We start from the raw sequence: 18,993 nt of genomic DNA, 5'->3' as shown, positions 1-18,993 counted from the left end.
AGTTCAGATCAGAATGAAACAACCTCTTGGAAATGCTAGCATGATCATACCTAAAATAAACATTTGACTAAATTCAAATCAACCACTCACCTAATGTATTGTAGCCTACCACGAGTTGTTGTGATCGGGATACATGAGATCATGTTTACACTGCAGGAATGATCTTGAACACATCATGGACAACTAACAGCACACATCCTGCATGTGAAATAATACACAGAATAAGAAGGCAAAGGGGGGCCAGACTGCTAAAGAAGACTATCGTAGGCTCCATCTTTAATTAACATCTGAGTGTCGAAGCCAAATCATGTCTTTAAATATTGGATGAGGGGCAGGAATGGAAGTCTGCATTTGGACTTCTCCTCTGGACCAGAGCAACACAAATCCCAACGCTCTGAGGAAACTGAACCACGGTAAACTGTGGAGCCTCTGTGGTTACTAATGCGTATTTAGGTCTGAGATCCAATTGAATCACTGTTAATGATCATCTGGAGAGTGTTTGGACTTCACCACAACATAATTATGTGGTATTCTCAAGATACAGTATAACACTAGTTTTTAAGACTGCTAGAATAAGAAATTGCAATATAAAGATATCAAATGGAGGTCAGAATGGTGACATTGTGCGTAGGCCCTCTTCCTTTCAAACATGAGTGGAATGATGAAGCCCACATGGACACACCATGAACACCAGACGCCTGTTCACTCAACACAGTGGAGACACTGAAGCGCTGACGACCCCAGAACTACGTGTGATATCTCCAGGTAACATTACAATCAAAGCCACGATGTGAAGAATTTAAAAATGCTTGAATTCAGACAGACACTGTCAACATTGCACGTTGCCATGGATCAACCCAGGGACGCGGAGATGGACATCAACCATGACGGTAAAAAGTGCTACAGGCTAATTGTTCTGACAAACGAACGAACCTGGCTCCAGACCTCGATTAGATGCTCACATCTCCCATTTGTTAAGAGACTCAAAGAGGTCTGCCGTTTCATCCCCTGAACAGAGCTTTGTGCGCAGCATTAAGAATGGGGATGTCATCTTCCCACATATGTAGCTAGCTGCCTAGAATAAGAAAGGTCCATCAAACCATGAAGCACGGAATGTCTGTCCGTCCTTCACGCATCTCAAAAACTGCTCATCGATCTACTTCACACTTGGCAGGTGTTTTTCTGGGGACCCAAGGGAGTGCCAAGTCGAATTTGGTAGACACGCTAAAGTTCAATATTAACAAACTTGAATAAACACAGAGGGGGCGGGGCTTCAGGGCTCTGTGGCTGGACACACTGACGTTACTGGAGAAAAATAATGGCTGAAAATGATCATAAAGATTTGCAACAAAGTGTTGGAATGCACAGAGATGCTTGCTATGGGTCGACTTACCCAAGTGGAAACTTTAGGAGGTTCTAGTTTTCTGTGAGCAACCTTTATCAAGACGCTGTGAGGCCACTAACAACAACAACCTGTGTCCATCTCAGCCACGCCAGTCAACATTGTTCAGGCTATTTTTCTACTAGCTCACTAGAGATGTGGGAAGACAACGTACCGATTCATCATCCTGCCTATAAATCAATTGATTCTCCCGCTGGGTTTGAACCTCTGTACCATCTGAGATGCAGAGATCTGGAACCATGTTAGACACCGAGTACGAACACTCACTATGGAGAAACCAGTAACGCGTGTATGCAGGCAGCACATTGCATAACTCTCCAAAGTGCCAAATCGTCATAGATACTAGCCAAGTTGGCTTCATAGGAAGACACACTGTTCACTCAGTTAGATACAGATCAGCCAAATATTCATATTTCATATGCTAGTTTGTAAGGCTAGTTACATTCAAAACTCCACATGGACAGACGACACAGGGTGCTCTATTCATCAGTTAGATACATCATTTATGTTTCAATAAATTGCATGTTTAGGTGCCACGTCTCCTGAGAGTGAGCGTTATGTTATATGAATGTTATTTGACGTAAATAAATCATCTGTTTGGGATGAATATCGTTACGTTAAGTAGCTTCAAAGCTGCCCTGATCAATCATTTTATATTATTAATGGATCAAATGACTGTGTGTGATGTGAAAGGGCTCGTTTGCGGCGATGAACACAGAATTATCAGCATCTCTGAAGCACAACAGAGCTTTGTGCTTCTTTCAGCTCATTGTTTTGGTTTTACAGTCCAAACAGCAGCAGGCAGCTGCTGACAGTGAAAGAGCTCCGATAACTCGGTGTGCACCAGCGGCCCTACACCAAACAAACAGAGGTGTTCACACATCAACTTCAGACAGCGTTTCAGCTGGGTTCCGCCCACACGTTCAAAAAGATGTCCAAACTACACGTAACGCCTCCTTCATTCCTCCGTTGGTTTCATTGGACCCGTTAGGGCGGGACATCTTACAAGCTCTATCTTTTCTATTGGTCCGTAGAGTTTGGTGACATCATGACATTTTCAGCATAGCTCCACCAAACGTCACCCTGACTGGAGGTCGACTCAGCCAGAGTAATGAAAACGCAGGTGTGGGTGTGTAGGACCTCTCACTTAAAGGTGTGCACTGAAGCACAACAGAAAAATGCTCGTTATGACATTATGACATTTAACATTTTAAGAATGGTAAAGGAATAAGAAAATGAGCAGTAGTGTTATACATTGTTGTTTTTTTAAAGGAAACTAAAGAAAATTGAAACAGTAAAGTAAAGTGCCATCACAAAGTCTCTGTATAACTGACAACATAACACCAACAAAACCAACAAAACCAACAAAACCAACAAACCAGGAAAACCAACCTCAAGATACAGTATGTAAATATAAGGTAGACCATGTGACAGAGTGTGTGCAGAACAACTGAAGAAAGTACAAGATGTTGTAGACAAACAGGTGTGGAGGGTAGTATGGAGGCAGCAGATCAGTCTGGAGTCCAGACCTGGGGAAGAAGACTACAGACACTCCTCACATTCTCTCTCACACACACACACACACACACACACACACACACACACACACACACACACACAAACACACACACACACACACACATACACACACTCAGTCCAGCTTCTCCTTGTGAACCAGTTTGGGGGCATCCACAAAGTCTTGGCCATTGAAAAGGATGATAGTGGCTATGATGGCACTAGCAGCACCCCAGAACAGCACGTAGGCCAGGGTCTCTGTCCATGTGTCACCTACAAGACAAATTGCAGTCATTTATTCTGGTTGTCAAAACCACAAGAAGCGGTCTCCTGAAGCTCTTCAGCTAAAGGCAGAGGTGCTTCAGCCGCGGCCGTCCATCTCACACACATCTGACCAGATTCACTTCTACTTGAATGGATACAGTCTACACCGTTGGAGTAACAGCTGCATTTTCCTTGGTTTGACACTGACAACTATAGCGACTGTACTGTGCTGCTACTGTGCTTCTGACGGAGGAGTGAAGCCGCTGCTGTGGCTACGTAGCCTGTGTAGACTCAGTGGATCATAGCGAACGGGAAGGGTCCATTGACAGGTTTTCTTCTGTAATATTACATTACATTACAGTCATTTAGCAGACGCTTTTATCCAAAGCGACTTACAATTCAGTATCTATCTACACACCGTAGGCGCAGCTACGGGAGCAATTTTTGGGGTTAAGTGTCTTGCTCAAGGACACATTGACATGAGACTAGTAGAGCAGGAGCCGGGGATCGAACCGACGACCCTCTGATTGAAAGGCTGCCCTGCTCTCCACTTAGCCACGGTCACCCCATAGTCCTTGTTTTATTCACTTGTGTTATTACTAGACAAAAGTCACTATTCTCAACTGTTAAGTTCATTCTACCGAGAGAAGAAAGTAAAGTAACGAAGTCAACAGGGAAGAAATAAATAGCCATTGATAACATTTCTATGAGCTGATAGCAACGCCACTAACAATGTTAAGACCTATTCATTCACAAATTAGAATTCCCTGTAGCTTTAAATAAGTTAATAGAATAAGATTGCAGCCCTGATGGACTGAACCAACAGAGATGATAAAAGTGCCGACAAGCAGAGAAGAACTTACCGGCCATGAGAAGACAGACGATGCACATCGAAAATGCCACCAGCATAATGATGGGCAGCTGCAAAAAAAGCAGAATTCAAAAGGTTAGACTAACAGTCACATGAACTGCTGCTGCTGCTGATGACGATGATGAGAGGGACAATACAGATATACTGACCGTGAGGAACTTCCAGTCCTTCTGCACACGAAGAGGAGTGGGTCCATCAGACTCATCGACAGCAAAGTTACCGAGAAACAGGTCAATGGAATCCTGAAAGCAACAAAAACCACATCGACACGCTGACTGGACTCATCACACCATTCTAAATCTGATTTATTTTCTTGTTGGGGCTCATTTCATCAACAGCTTCATTGAAATGTTAAACATGACAGGTTAAAGTGGTAAAGCTTGGAACTTATAGTGCGACATGAACAGGAAATAGAAGCACTAAAGTAGGATGTGGATTCTCGTCCATCTTTCAACCACAATCTTGTTAAAGAGATCCTGCTATAGTGAAGGTGTGCATTAACTACTTATTAAATTACAATGTGCTGCTACGGTGTGTGTATTAATAGATCCGGTGATATCTTTTTGTCTTCACTGCCAAATTCAAGGCAGCTTTGTGTTAGTTTAGTCTACTGAATATTGGTAATTAAGTTTCCCCACTTATTTCAATGATGATGTATCTACGACACATCCTGTCATCGACATCCTACCTGTCTGAATCCATCAGAGAAGTTGTTTTTGTAGTAGCGGATCATTGAGTTCCAGCCGTCCATCACCAGCCCCCACCTGGTCCTCTTCCCCGTCCTGATGGAGACATCAGGTCATTAAACTACTGCAGGGGGGGGGGCTCCAGAAAACAACACGGTAGTCAACTGATGTGTGGTATAGGATGTAACAGACTGTACCTTGTGAAGTCTGTTTTTAAGGCTCCAGTTCCTGCGTACTGAACAGCACATGCATTGGCATTGTCAGCCCATGCTGGTTAGAGCACACACAGAGAACAGTGAGGGCTCACTTCTACTCATCACACAACACATGCTTACAGTCCAGCATACAGAGGACATTACCGTTCTTGTAGATCTTTTCGAACTCGGCCTGCTCTTCAATCCGCTGACCCACATTCAGAACCCCCATCCTCTGTGCACACACAGGCACATTACAGATGAGAAGACGCAGGATGTTAAATTCAATAACCTGTATCTCTCCAAAATAACATGACATTAGTGAATACGTGGGATTTACTCCTCGATTCTAAAAAGGCCGAGCGGTAGTGAGGTTAGAAATACCTGAAGCTGAGACTGAAGGGAGCGTCGGGCCAGCAGGCTCTGGATGACGTTGGTCCTGTCCAGGCAGTCCATGCAGTTACTGCGGAAGAGTCCTCTCTGTTGGGCCACCGTCTTCCCGTCTGGGTTCACCATGTAGTAGCTACACACAGAGAAAAGTCTGAATATTCCTACGCAGTATACAACAGATATTAGCCCCGAACAGATGCTGGTGAAGTTACCTGTATTGGTCTTGTGTCTCAGCGACATCATCCACTAAGATCTGGAGACGGTCCCACCTCATGTGGCTGCACTCTTTGTGGAAGTCGAAGGCGACGTAACTGAGGAAAGAGGACACAATGTCACAGTGCTAGAGTCCGATGAGGAGGAGATGTCTTCAGCATTCATTGTCACAGAAGAGGCGGAACTAGAGGTCGTCTTTACAGTTTCTAATGAGAGCTAGACGGAAAATGAAGGTGTCTTAAAATGTAAATGTAACTGTGTTACAGCCGGCTTTCTCCAGGAAGATGATTTCTCACACCTGGTTTCTGTGATCGGGCTGGGGATTAGAGAAACCTGGTTCCCCTAGCAGCAGCAGCAGCAGGTGTGCCCAGATGTTCCTATACCATCTAAATCTCAAGTTAGCACACCCAGCATAATCATAAAACATGTAAGTCTAGTTTATGGATTTGGTAGAGAGTGGTTCATGTTCACTACTATTCTTGGACTGTGTATGAATCATAATGGTCATAGTTCACCCTTAATAAGATTGCCTATGCGTGCACATTTTATGACCACTAGGCTACGCTTCAAAATAACGTGAGCATGTTGATAGAGACCAGTCTGTCTGTCTGTCTGTACCACAGTGGAGAGTAAATATATCAGCTAAACAATTGATGACAAAATACATAAATAATTGCACTGATTGCACAGACAGCGGATCACACTGAGACACACAATAGAGTTGGGTTGAGTGCCGGTTTGCCGGTCCAGTCCGGTGTATGAGCTTAAACAGGTTGGATTGTATACAACCTGACAGCCCCCACCAGCAACACGCCGCTAAATCAAACCAGTATTCCTTTTGATTATAACATGATTAACACAATATCATGTTTGCTCATAAACAGAGTAACAGAGCCACTACTGTCTGACAGGACATGTGCCATTTACTGCCAACATGAAGGAGACGACATTGAGAGGTGGGCGGGGAGAAATGTTAGAAAGCACATTTTCTGACTGAATGGATGAGACATGGCAGAGCATCCAATCATCCTCCTCTATTATGTTCTGTTGCACTAGCAGAGTCTCATCATGAGCGATGAAGCCGACTGAGTCAAGTCTGACACCTAGTGGTACCAATCGGTACACCGGTCCAGACCGCTGTTGGAACAGGCTCGACTGGCTTAATATCACACTGGTTTGACAAAACACTGACATGAATGTATGAAAAGAGGAAAGCTGCTCTTCCAGAAGAACGTCAGAAGAACGTCACAGGTATGAAAGAAATCTGATTACTGACCTGCTGCATGTATACACAGATTTACAGTAGCCAGGTCTTCTCCGGTTACACCAGTAATGACCCCTGAATGATGTCATAAGGGACCATGTAGTCAGTGAAGTCACGGAGGGACACTTACCTGAGCATACCATTGTTCATGCCAGACACCATCTTGGCAAAGGCCTGCTCTAGTGGCTTCTCTGAGCCCTTCTGGTTCACCTGGAAAAACACACAAATTGGCCTCAGAAGAACTTGCTGATATTTCCTTTCAAAGAGAGAATGGAAAGAGCTCGAGTAAGGGTCCTCACCAGGTTCAGAATAGTTTGCTTCCCGTAGATGAGGAGCTGAGAGTCAAAATGCCTCTGGAAACCATCCATCTATACAACGTTTTCACACGGTTAGTATTTTCACACCTCGCCATTAAAAAGCACACAGAAACAGGAGAAGGCCTGCTCTTACGTGATTGGTGGTTTTGTTGATGACGGGTTTAGGTTTGTACTTGAGGTTGGGCCTCTGACTCCAGTAAAAGGGGATGGAGCCTCGTGTCTGGGGATGAAAAACAAAGGGAAATCTGCATTTCTCAAACTTGAACGCTTTAAGTTTTGGACAAAATGTTGCACAGAAAAACGTAGAAAAAGCCAGGAACCAATGAGCCACGTAGTCTGGAACAGGGCCGGCTGTCATACTTGCCTGTATAAATGAAGCCCTTGCTCCCTCGTACAGAACTATCTGCTCGGTCTCCACAAAGTTGGCAGCATGGCCTTCAGAGTCGATGCCTGGAGGCAGCAGGAGGCGGACAGCATTAGCTTCTGTTGTACCTTCATATTGCAGTTCAACAAAGAGGCGGTGTCATGCGACAGGTTTACCTCTAACGTAGTATCTGACGCCGGCCCGGAAGCAGCTCCTCCTGGATATGAGGATCCACTCAAAGATCTTTCCGTTTATACGACATGGCTTCATGACGATGACTGCACCAGGAGGGTCAAGGAAACTCTTTGCTCAGGAATTCATCTCACCTTATCTACCGTGCGTTGAGATGCCTCATGCTCCATTAGAAAACATCAGATCAAAAGGATACATCCATGGACCACAGGAAGTGCAAACCTATGAAGCTATGGGGAAACAGTGACAGTTATTGGAATGAAATAAAAGTAGAAAAACAAATGGCTCAGCAGTCATGTGTGTTACCTCTGGCTGTGCAGCCAGCTCTCTCAAGAGGTTCCCATTCCACACAAACCTCTGATCTGCCTGAAAACCACAAGAAACACCACGTCATTTATCAACACATTATTCATCCTCTTTATCAGAATGATCATCAGGATCAGCATTAGCATACCAAGAACAAAATAGAATCAAAAATGATGGATAAACAATGTACGCACTAGGGGTGAGGAAATGGATTCTTAGACGCAGGATCTTATAAAGATTGTATTAATAATGGACAATGGAAGCACATTTATACGCTTATTTAAATTATGGATGATTAAAAGTAGCAAGTAGTCCCACAGTGAGAAAAATAAATTTGTTTTCTAATCGTAATAGCCCTCTGAATCAGAATCAAGAGGCTGATAAAGACTATTATACGTCAATCATTTGAGCAGTAATTTAGGCAATCCTTTCGGCATTGTCACATATTTGTGTAAACAATGTACATAGAAAACTCCACTACATTATGATCTTGTACAAACCATTCATAAACTACAAAGAACTATATTTTTGTTATTGTAAACAAATCAAAAGAAAAGACTAAAACCAACAGCTCTCAGCCCCAAGCCCATTGGTTCCTACTGAACTCACAGTGACACACAGCTTCCAGTTTATCAGGTACACCGAGCTAAAACTTTTGCAGTCAAAAGGTACCATCACACGTGTGTGTGACCATCGGCTGTGGAGGTGATGCTCAATTGCTCTATTTAGAATCCCCTCATCGATATAAATGGGGTGGACAAAATGATAGAAACACCTGTTAGTACACAAATATGTAAATACAGGAATTTGACTGTAGTTTTATCCAGGTGTAAACAGAGTATATACAGTATATAAGTTAAAAGGTGAAGGCTCAGTAATTCCCTGAAACAGCTGGTCTCTTTAGATTTCAGCAGACTTTACTCAAACAGGAAGAAATTGTGGATTTATTGGGGACTATTTTAGTGGCGGATTAATCCACATTTAGTGCTCTAGTTAGTATTTGGATTGAGTCAGAATAAACTACAGTGTGTGTGTGTTCATGGTAATGAGGCTAATCGATGAGATATTAACGGAGTCCTATAGCTCATATGGGATTTGCTCACAATAAGAAAACGACAGAATATCACCTATTCCCTGGCTCCTGATTTACCCCTCATAATCTTTTTGAGATTTTGTATTGCTAGTCGCTCTGTAGAGTGATCTGTGGGTCCCTGTATTGTTGATCTGTGGGTCCCTGGATTGTTGATATGTCGCATACATGCCACAGACTCAGATGTGATACAGACTGAGCACATCCATAAAATCACTTCTGTTCCCTCATCTATTTGGGCATTTCAGACCACTTGAGTGAAACAGTCTGGATGGCTTTTATACCAGAAAGAAAATAGTGTGAAACTCTGTGAGGCAACTGATTGACTGTCTCACCCTCTCCAGCAGACTCATCTCTTGGAAGTCGGGGCTGGTGTTGGCCAGCCGCTGCAGAGTGTGCGTCAGGTCGTAGTCAGTGCAGAAGTAGAAGCCGTCTGTCATCAGCACATTGTTTATCATGGACAGGAACGTCTTATTCTCCTGAGACTAGAGGCGGAAAGACAACAGACTTTTAGTACTCAGGAAACTCATGATGATGCACTTTGCAGAGAACTGCATCCTCATGTTATACTGGTGCTGTGTGTTCGGGATGCACCGACCCCCCCCACTCATGCAAACCTCCCCCACTCTCCCTCTGTCTGCATGCAAACCTCTCCCACTGAGCGACTGACACGGTCAAATCTTTGTGAGGTGATGTGCAGCATGTTCTAAGAGCAGCGTGTTGTCAGCTGGTAGTCAGCGTACAGTGTAGGTGTCAGTTAGGATACCAATAAACAGTGCAGCACCTCAAGACCAACATGTGATGGGATCCAACATAATTCTCGTCTGTTTAACAAGGTAACATGAATTACACAGTAACCCTTTAGATGAGTAATGCAGAACACCACATTGTTAAAAATAGCATGAATATATTGAATTAAAACAGTCAGCTCAACCCTGTCATATGGTAGATATGAGATATGATCGCCCTGTTGGAGCCTGACCACTACCACAGCGAATCAAAATGTTTTTATATATATATATATATATATATATATATATATATATATATATATATATATATATATATATATATATATAAATAAACACACACACACACACACACACACACAGATCACACAAATGTAAGTCTTTGTTGAGCATGGAGCAAGTCATTAACTGCCTGCTTTTGAGGAGGATCTCATTTAAATTGGGAAAGTTGGTTTGGAAATATCTTTACATTTTTATGTATTATTAAATACAATACCTGTTAGCTTTAGCCTTTTAGCATGGCCTCATGTATGTAGCCGTCATGTGAATATTTAAGACCTTCATAATTTCTAGTTTTAAAACGAGTCAGCTAGAATGAAGTAGCTGACTACAGCTGACAAAATGTCCCCTTCACTGATGTCAGGTCAGCTGACGAAGACAGTTGGCTACTTGAAATGAGAAAGTGATTTTCGCTCCCTCCATCTCAAATCACGGAGCCATTGTTTTGAAATAAGAATTTGAATAGTAAATCCGTCATTATCACTGTCAATAGCAACAGCAGCTGAGGGGCTTGGTGACGCTCTCTTTTTGACAGGTCATGCTGCTGCTCTTCAGTCTTCTGAAGAGGAAACCAACAGGGCTGACTGTCATGCATCTTTGCTGGGCTAATAGGATGTAGCTGCTAAGCCGGTTAGCACAGAGAGTGGAGACTGAAGTTACACCTCTACCTCCACCTTCCACTGTTCTCTCACTCCATCTGCTTTCCTACACGCCTCTCACTAGGTCAGTGCCGTCCTGTTCTACCAGTCCTCATACTTGGACTAGTTTGTACTTGCTACTAAAACCTACAGTCCTTCAGTAGTCCTACACTCCACGCAGTGTTTTACCTTGAAGCACAAGGCTGCTCTATCAATTACAATACCAGGGAATAGAGGCAGCAGCAGATGAATAATGCACTGCCTGCTACACTGAAATTAGATAGCACAGTGTGAAGACAGATCCTGAAACATGAGGACGAACAGAGTGTGATAGTGTACTGGACCATCAAATAGTACGAGTACTAGTAAAAGTATTCCAGCCCTACTAGCATGGACCTCATTGGGCAGCCAAATTCAGAACTTTCAGTTGTTATTGTAAAGGGCCTGTACGTGTTCATTCTATACTACTACTACTACTACTACCACTACTACTACTACACTAACAGTTATTCAGAAAGAAGTACAGATCTTACAGAATGGAGTTCATAGAGGCCAAATTCATTTTTCAACGTGGATCAACAAATATGAACTAGTAATCTATCTGAACTTTAATAAAGATAATTCCCACGGACCAAACTGGTGTTATTTCAAAAAGGCTATTAAAAGATAATACACAACACATAGTAATCTGTGTGGAATGCAGAGAAAGCTTTTGAATGGCTACAATTGACGCAAAAATGATTCTTCAGAGGCAGGAACTCCATTTAAAAAAGGTTTACTCTACAAAAATAAAGTTACAAGAAACATTCTGTGCTCAACTTGTCACAACGTTAGCACAACAGTCAAAAAACTATCTTGCTCCGCAGACTGATTAACCTCAACTGAGGGCTGTTGGCTGTGACGTAGTCAGTAGCGCGACTAAAGGAGCATTTCAAAATTGTTTTTACATAAATCACTTAACACATCTTATTAAGTCTCATATGGCTCTTACAATGACTGTGTTGCTTCTTGTTTTTCTTTCAATCATTATTTAAATGGAAAAAAAACACAATCCAGTGTGACAATCCTATATGATGCTGATAGTTTCATGAATAATAAAGCATCAGATTTGAATTGCTATATTTTGTGAGTCAAATCTGAATCTACAGCGTAACCAGTAACATTGTCTCATCAGGTAAATGTAGAACTACAATGTTTTCCTCTGAAGTAGAAGTACACCGCAATACCACACAGTAACACTAATGGATTGTATATTTTATTACTTTGAAGCAATATTGATTTTGAAAACCCTTCATTGTCCCCAGAGGACCGGCCACTGTCAGTGTCCTCAGAAGACCGACCACTGTCAGTGTCCCCAGAGGACCGGCCACTGTCAGTATCCCCAGAGGACCGGCCACTGTCAGTATCCCCAGAGGACCGGCCACTGTCAGTGTCCTCAGAGGACCGACCACTGTCAGTGTCCTCAGAAAACCGACCACTGTCAGTGTCCTCAGAAAACCGACCACTGTCAGTGTCCTCAGAAAACCGACCACTGTCAGTGTCCCCAGAGGACCGACCACTGTCAGTATCCCCAGAGGACAGGCCACTGTCAGTGTCCCCAGAGGACCGGCCACTGTCAGTCTCCCCAGAGGACCGGCCACTGTCAGTGTCCTCAGAAGACTGGCCACTGTCGGTATCCCCAGAGGACCGGCCACTGTCAGTGTCCTCAGAAGACTGGCCACTGTCAGTATCCCCAGAGGACCGGCCACTGTTCCTGTTCCTAAAAGGTCTGCAGTGTCCAGTCTAGATGACACTCACCCCCATTCTGATGAAGTGCTTTTAGAAACCGGTTCCTCCGCATCAAAAACAACATCCCAGCTAGCCTGGACCCTCAACGTACCATTCAAATGTTGTTGCGTTAGCTAGGATAACTGCCACGGACTCTGACTCAGTAGGCTATATCACCTTATACTTTAGCTCCTTTACTTGTAACTATTAATTGGAGTCTTTAACGAGGCTCACGGCACTGTGTTAAACAGTTCATGCCATGGTCCATTTTACCTCAACAATGCAGCATTGCGTTTGAAGAGAAAATGCTAGCAAAGTGAAAAAGTAGTATTGTTAGCCAGTGTTTAGTCCGTGTTTTGGACTCCCATTCATTGTTTGGACTCAAGCTTCCCATTCACTATTATTCAACTCTCTCAGCATCACACATTTAAAACCATTGCTACTAGTCAGGAGTGGAAACACACAGGAAAAAAGGACAACAGGAGAATGCTGAACTCATTTTCCAGGATAACAAAAGATGTTGCAGTGTTTTCAAGGACACAGGAGAACTCTAAAAAGGTTTCATTTCATTATCTGCTTCATGAACGGATAATGAATTTTTCTGTATTTGTCTGTCCTCCCATTACTTTTTTAAAGAGATACAGCGCTGGCAAGAAAAAAAACATGTCTTATGTATTTTAGTGCACCAATCATGATTTAACAACTTCTGAATCAAAATGTGATGAAAGTTGTTTTCTTTTCTGATTCAAATCTGATCTGACCACACCCACTCAGTCCAGATGAAGCAGATCAGACTGTTAAACTCTTAGTAAATAACATTGTTGCTTATTTAGTCAGAAATATTCTGTGCTGCTGAGAAATATTCAAGATTTGAAACCAAGCTTTCAGAGGTTTTTCAAGTAAAATACAACGTTTTATGAAAAAGAGTCAGAGGAGTTTCATTTGATCGTGTCCGGTCCAGAGATTGGTCCTGGAAGCAGAGGAAACTGCGATCCAGGCCAGCTGGACCTAAGATGGGTTATGTTGCGTTTCTCTTCTGACAGAGCTAGTACATTAAAAGTTGTTTTTGAAATAAGAATACTTCAGGTTGTACTTAAGCAGTGGGTAAACACCAGCACCAACATTAATAAAGGGGGAATCTGCAGCTCAAAGTATAGTGTAGACCGTTAGAAGCATTGTCTTTTGCAGATTTTGAGAGAATAGTCTTGCTGACCTGGGTCTCTGAGAGATGCAGCACAGTCTTCTTGTAAGAGATCACGTCAAAGTCCACAGCCTTCCACACAGCGTGGCCCAGGAGGCTGCCCACGTTCCTCTTCCTGGTGATGACTATCAGGTACATCCCTGTGTGGTGGAGGCGGGCAGTCAAAGCTCTATCTCCACACAGGCTTCAAAGACACGTTTAACAAAGCACTGACAACACCACGGTACCTACCTGCCACCAGGCGGATGGTTCCCATGATGCCACATATAGGTCTGGTGACCGCTGAGGGGGGGATGTCTTTTTTACCTGGGAAAGCACCGCAACGGGTCAGAAGTTACAAGCTTCATCAAAGCACTGCACATTTCACTTCCTATTGTATCTGTATGAACTTCCTGGTAATTTGATTCAACTGTTACATGTCAAAAAGATTGAGAAGACATAACATGTTTTTACCTCCATAGTGATTTAGTGTCATGTTTAACAAAAGTCCTAATCGTAACTACAAATATTTATTCATTTTCAAAATTTTAACCCTTTTGGTTAAATAATGCTATGGTTGTTTTTATGAAAAAAAAAGGCAGAAAATGTATTTATTTTTCCGTCAGGGAAATGTCAATAACTATCCTTTTTAGTCTGGTTTTAATTGAGCTTTATTTATTTCAGATGCTACCTCTGGGGCTTTCTCACCTCATAGTGATGATATTTGTGCTAGCGTGTACTCACTTTGTTTCTTTGTTTTGGCTGTTATAAAGTCTGATTAATCAGCTATAGCATTGATTTTGATGCATAGCATCAAACATTGCAGCAACAACACGAAAACCAGGAAATTAGCATGTATTAGCCCCATAGGGCAAACGTGAGGAAAAGGCTCAGTCTGATGGAAAACAGTAACAACTACATTATTAAAGCCAGGGGTGTATAATGACAGCCTGACATGAAATCATATAACATGATGTTATACTGTGATGGCAGTGGGATCAAATAATGTGGTTTAAATGGGTTTCAGTGGGACATTTTTGTCCTTCAGGGTCTGAGTGTCTGTATTTTGGTTACACAGTCCATCATAGACTTATTATAGGAGCTTAAGTTGAATTTCACATCCTTGCCAAAATGTATGTCATATGCATAAACACAGTCAAAATGATCAAAGAAATGCTAAATCAAGAAGTCAAAATTGTCCGTAGTGAAGCTCAAGAGTTAGGAGAGGTTTGAATATGAATTTGATAAATCTACCATCAAGCTTCATCAGTAAACGTCTTGACAGTACCATCATACCATCCAGTGGTTCTCATATGACGCTCTCCTAGTCTATTTATATTTACTGTATGTTGAAATTGTTCAGCCATGGACAAAGGCAGACTGCAGCGCATCATTCGCTCTGTTGAGAGGATGATTGGCTACAATCTGCCGTCCCTCCAGGTCTTGTTCGCTTCAAGGACCCTGAAGCGAGCAAGAAGGATTGTAGCCGACCCCTCTCACCCTGGACACAAACTGTTCGAGCCCCTTCCATCTGGCAGGAGGCTGAGGTCCATCAGGACCAAGACCTCACAAAATCCTTGTATGTGCAACATATCGTGGCAATAAAGCTAGAACACGTACCCCTTACATAGTGTTGGGAGTTCACCATGCGGTTGGAACAAAGGGAGTTGGGCCTACATTGGCCTACATGGGTCAACAGCCTGATTTGGGTTAAAGTCACACCAAGCCCCACGAGACATTAAAGCTCACCTACGTGTAGTTTTTGGTCCAAACTCAACACTAAGGTCTCATTGGACGAGGGCCACAGGGGGCTCCCGGTGTTACGGCCCTGCTGTCACTGAGGCTATGAAAATCAGCGCTACCTACAGCTCTGTGCCATCCCACGCAATTTGATTCGCACAACGTTGTTGCTTTCAAGAAAACCTAGGAATAGTTCTACATCCGCTGGACGAACAATAGACTTCTATGCCCCGTCCTCTTCCTGTTAAAGTCGACATTTGCTGGTCGTAGGGAAGAAAATTCCCTTTCTTCCTTTCTGTGCGATAGAGAAACAGTTCCTGAATTTTACTGCGAATCTGCCTTGTTTTGAGTGTTTCTTTTATTTTTCCTTTATTGTTTAACACACACACACACACACACACACACACACACACACACACACACACACACACACACACACACACACACACACACACACACACACACACACACACACACACACTGTTTTTATATTTGCTGATAACCAAACACGCTTCTGATAGATCCCAATAATGGTAATTGATGGCTAGCTGTAAGGTACATTTTTGAAGTACATGTGAAGAGTGAAAACAGCTTTCAACCAGAGCTTAAAGCGTCTTTGTCAGACGTTCTACCTTTGAGGGTCATCTCATTTGAGACCCGGTCGATTGCCAGCACAGCATCAGCGCCCTCATCGCAGGCCTCTATGAAGAACTTCTCTGGGGTTGTGTGCCTGGGAGAGAAGAAGGGAGTTGAGTTAAAGTTTTTCATCCAGGGATAAACAGCTTGAACACGTTTATTCAGGTTCACCGAGCCTCACAATGTGCTACAGAAAATTCTTTGGGATTCTCTCTTAGTCAAGACAGGAATGTCTTACAGATCCCACTGTGAATGCAGAGTGTGGGTACAGCAACATGATCTTATTGGGAACCAGCCACGTTTCAAAAGTATGTTTCCTCATAGTTATACATTTCCCTTTTTTTTTTTGTATCTGTTCCCAATTGAATTTGTCTTGATTAATTGAATCAATATACATTTCCACAGCAGTGCCATCCACAGCCTGCCATCTGCAACACCTTCTTCCTCTCAGTTTCTTCTTCATTCAAGTCCTAATTTGAAGGACCACACACACTATCGGTGAAGTAAGGACACTCCATCAGTCATTGTGTCCTCTGTCTGTGTCCCTTTTACACAACATTACACTTTATTAAAATAACAATAATACGTTTACTTCTTCAGATTTCATTGATTAAACTACTAATAATTTGAGAAGTAATACATAACCATTTTGCTACAATGGTTGTTTCTCACAGTAGTTTATTCTTGTCAGTAGTCCTGTATGTTAAATATGTTGGTCGGATGAGGGTTTACAAAAGTCATGTTTCTGATGCTGGTTTCCCATCATGCAGCTGTTGCTGTTTTCCCATGATGCAACTGTTACCTGTAGAGCGGATGCAAATGAAGCGGACCTAGCCTCCACATCAACCATGCAAGGTGCCACCTGCCCTTCAGGACTAACTAACCATTCACACATTCATTCGCCGTAGCCTTCAGAAGCTACAGGACACATCGACATGTGCAGTTCAACAGTGCTAACGACAGAAACCTGCTTCCATTACAAAGGAACAACCGGATTGTCATAAGCCCTTACTTTAGTCAGTGACTAGTATACAGGGTCAACATCTGACAAAGAGATCACTGAGTTGTCTGAGATAAACATATATTAGAGACTCCTTGGCTCTGATTGGTTGATTTCTTCAGGTGCAGTGGAATCTTGCCAATGCACTAAAAGGAGGCAGAGGAACCGTTCTTTTCGCAGATTATCTCTGTCATATACTACGGCCACGATATAGTGATAGTTTTAGCAAAAGGTAATTTTCAATACATGTATCAACTGCGGCTTTAAATGGACCAGAGATCATTGCGACAACTTGAGTAACCAAGCTTTAAGCCCCTGCAGCAGAAGAACGTGACGTGTAATGCTGTGGGGACACAACCACACAAACGCCCCATTGTTGGCCTTCCACACCTCACATGCCTGTGCTACACCAACGGACAGTATAATACTGAGACACCCACCGTTTAGGGACCACGCCCAACGCTTTGTGTGCTCTACAACAAGTTGCTTAAGTTACCCATCACAGTGAATATCCTGATGTTTGTGTTGTGGTACTGCGATTAACAGTGGACCATCCTGTCAATGAACAGTGACGATACCGCTGACACGGCACAGACTGTAGGACCGGTAGCTATATGTAACGTTACATAAAGTACAGAGAGCTCTGTCAACTTTCAGAAAAGTTAGAACTTAGCTGGCGACAGCTAACGTTTAGCTTCACCAGGTGTCAGTGTTCGGTCCACGGGCAGCTGACTGAGGTCCGTGAGTCATGCGAGTGTGTGAAGAACGTAACGTTACGTTTCAAAGCAATGTGTCAGAAAACAACAGTCCCATTGACACTCCTGAAAGGAAATGTCGAAATATCCTGATTATAGATTATTAACCCAGAACGTTAAACAAACATCTGCTGCTAGCTAGGTTAACGAACTAACTTTGAGCCACCGTGTTCGCACTAAACACACCCCTTCATTGCAGCGTAAGGCGATAGAAGACATGGTCAGCCGTATACACCTCCTGCCAAGTGTTCATAAAGATGCCAACATGTTTCCTTCACAGCGAGTGTTGAGTGAAACTTGACTGGTTCGTGTTCTAACCTGACCAGCCGCTGTGTCATCTAACCTAGCGCTACTTGTGAACTCCAGCTCCTGCTTTCCCTCACTCGTGAGCTTTGCCTCTCGTTTGTCTTTTTTATCAGACTTAGAAAACAACGATTTAAAAACGATTCACTATATTATATGTACTTACAAATTATATCTCTGGTAGGCGGTCGCCATCTTCGCTCCGTCTACCTGACCTCAGTGTGACGACAGCAGCAGTGAGAGTGGCGCCTGAGTGTGTTGCCAGATACAAGTTGTAAAACCCACAGAGGGCGTAGTGCTCAAACTGCTGCTTCCCGGCTAACCCAAGAGAACCTGGCATCCACAAGGCGAAACGATTGGTGGTACTTGTAGTTCAATCACTGCAATAAGCTTTCCTTTGCATGTTGCCAGGAGCCAATGAATAGCTCCATCCTGTTTCAGAGTTGAGCTTAAGTACCCTGTCAAACAGGTCCTCTACAAAAACCCACAAACCACAGTTCAAATTCCATCGGTTCATACAGCCACGTTTACATTTTGGATGAATACTCAAAGACAGATAGCTTGAGTTTTTGTTGCAGCTCATATCTGTAAATGTTTTATATGTATTGTCTTTCGACCCTTTCTTCCTATTCACATAAAATTGTCCTCAAATTGATAAGCAATTTGCTCAGATGAACATCTTAAGACTTCAAATGAGACATTAGTTTACTTTAGAAGTACCCCAAAAGGGGGAAAACACATAGTCCATAGTGATGATACATTAATGGTCCTTTTTGTATTAAAGTTGTTCTTGTACTTTCTCTTTGTTGAAATGTACATTTAATCCATGGTATATTTTACATAGACTGTTGTATAATTTGCACAAACAGGCATTATTG

At 42.9% G+C, this 18,993-nt stretch overlaps 1 protein-coding gene across 1 annotated transcript; it reads right to left on the bottom strand.

Moving 5' to 3' along the window:
* Nucleotides 1–1,888: 1,888 nt before the first annotated feature.
* On the bottom strand, nt 1,889–18,368 carry sacm1la (SAC1 like phosphatidylinositide phosphatase a). The gene is made up of 20 exons (XM_068710801.1): nt 18,282–18,368; nt 16,054–16,151; nt 13,934–14,008; nt 13,715–13,842; nt 9,404–9,553; nt 7,979–8,038; nt 7,869–7,902; nt 7,657–7,758; nt 7,481–7,566; nt 7,250–7,336; nt 7,099–7,167; nt 6,930–7,009; nt 5,535–5,633; nt 5,317–5,455; nt 5,098–5,167; nt 4,936–5,008; nt 4,741–4,834; nt 4,202–4,294; nt 4,045–4,102; nt 1,889–3,190 (listed from the first exon to the last, which is right to left on the bottom strand). The coding sequence occupies exons 1-20, from the start codon at nt 18,308–18,310 to the stop codon at nt 3,054–3,056; spliced, it is 1,761 nt and encodes a 586-aa protein (XP_068566902.1). The 5' UTR covers nt 18,311–18,368; the 3' UTR covers nt 1,889–3,053.
* Between the last annotated feature and the right edge of the window lie 625 nt (nt 18,369–18,993).

Source organism: Cebidichthys violaceus, unplaced genomic scaffold (assembly GCF_023349555.1).
Source record: "Cebidichthys violaceus isolate CVI_PGR_0920_01 unplaced genomic scaffold, fCebVio1.0.p SCAF_16, whole genome shotgun sequence".
NCBI lineage: Eukaryota > Metazoa > Chordata > Actinopteri > Perciformes > Stichaeidae > Cebidichthys > Cebidichthys violaceus.
This window is presented reverse-complemented; position numbering and strand designations above follow the sequence as displayed.

Excerpts from the sequence above, each read along its gene's own strand:
- sacm1la (XM_068710801.1), bottom strand. The coding sequence starts at position 18,310 with ATGGCGACCGCCTACCAGAGATATAATTT. Across the intron at positions 14,009-16,053 it reads AAATGAGATGACCCTCAAAG|GTAAAAAAGACATCCCCCCC; the intron begins GTAGAACGTCTG and ends GTGCTTTCCCAG. Across the intron at positions 4,103-4,201 it reads AGGACTGGAAGTTCCTCACG|CTGCCCATCATTATGCTGGT; the intron begins GTCAGTATATCT and ends CTTTTTTTGCAG.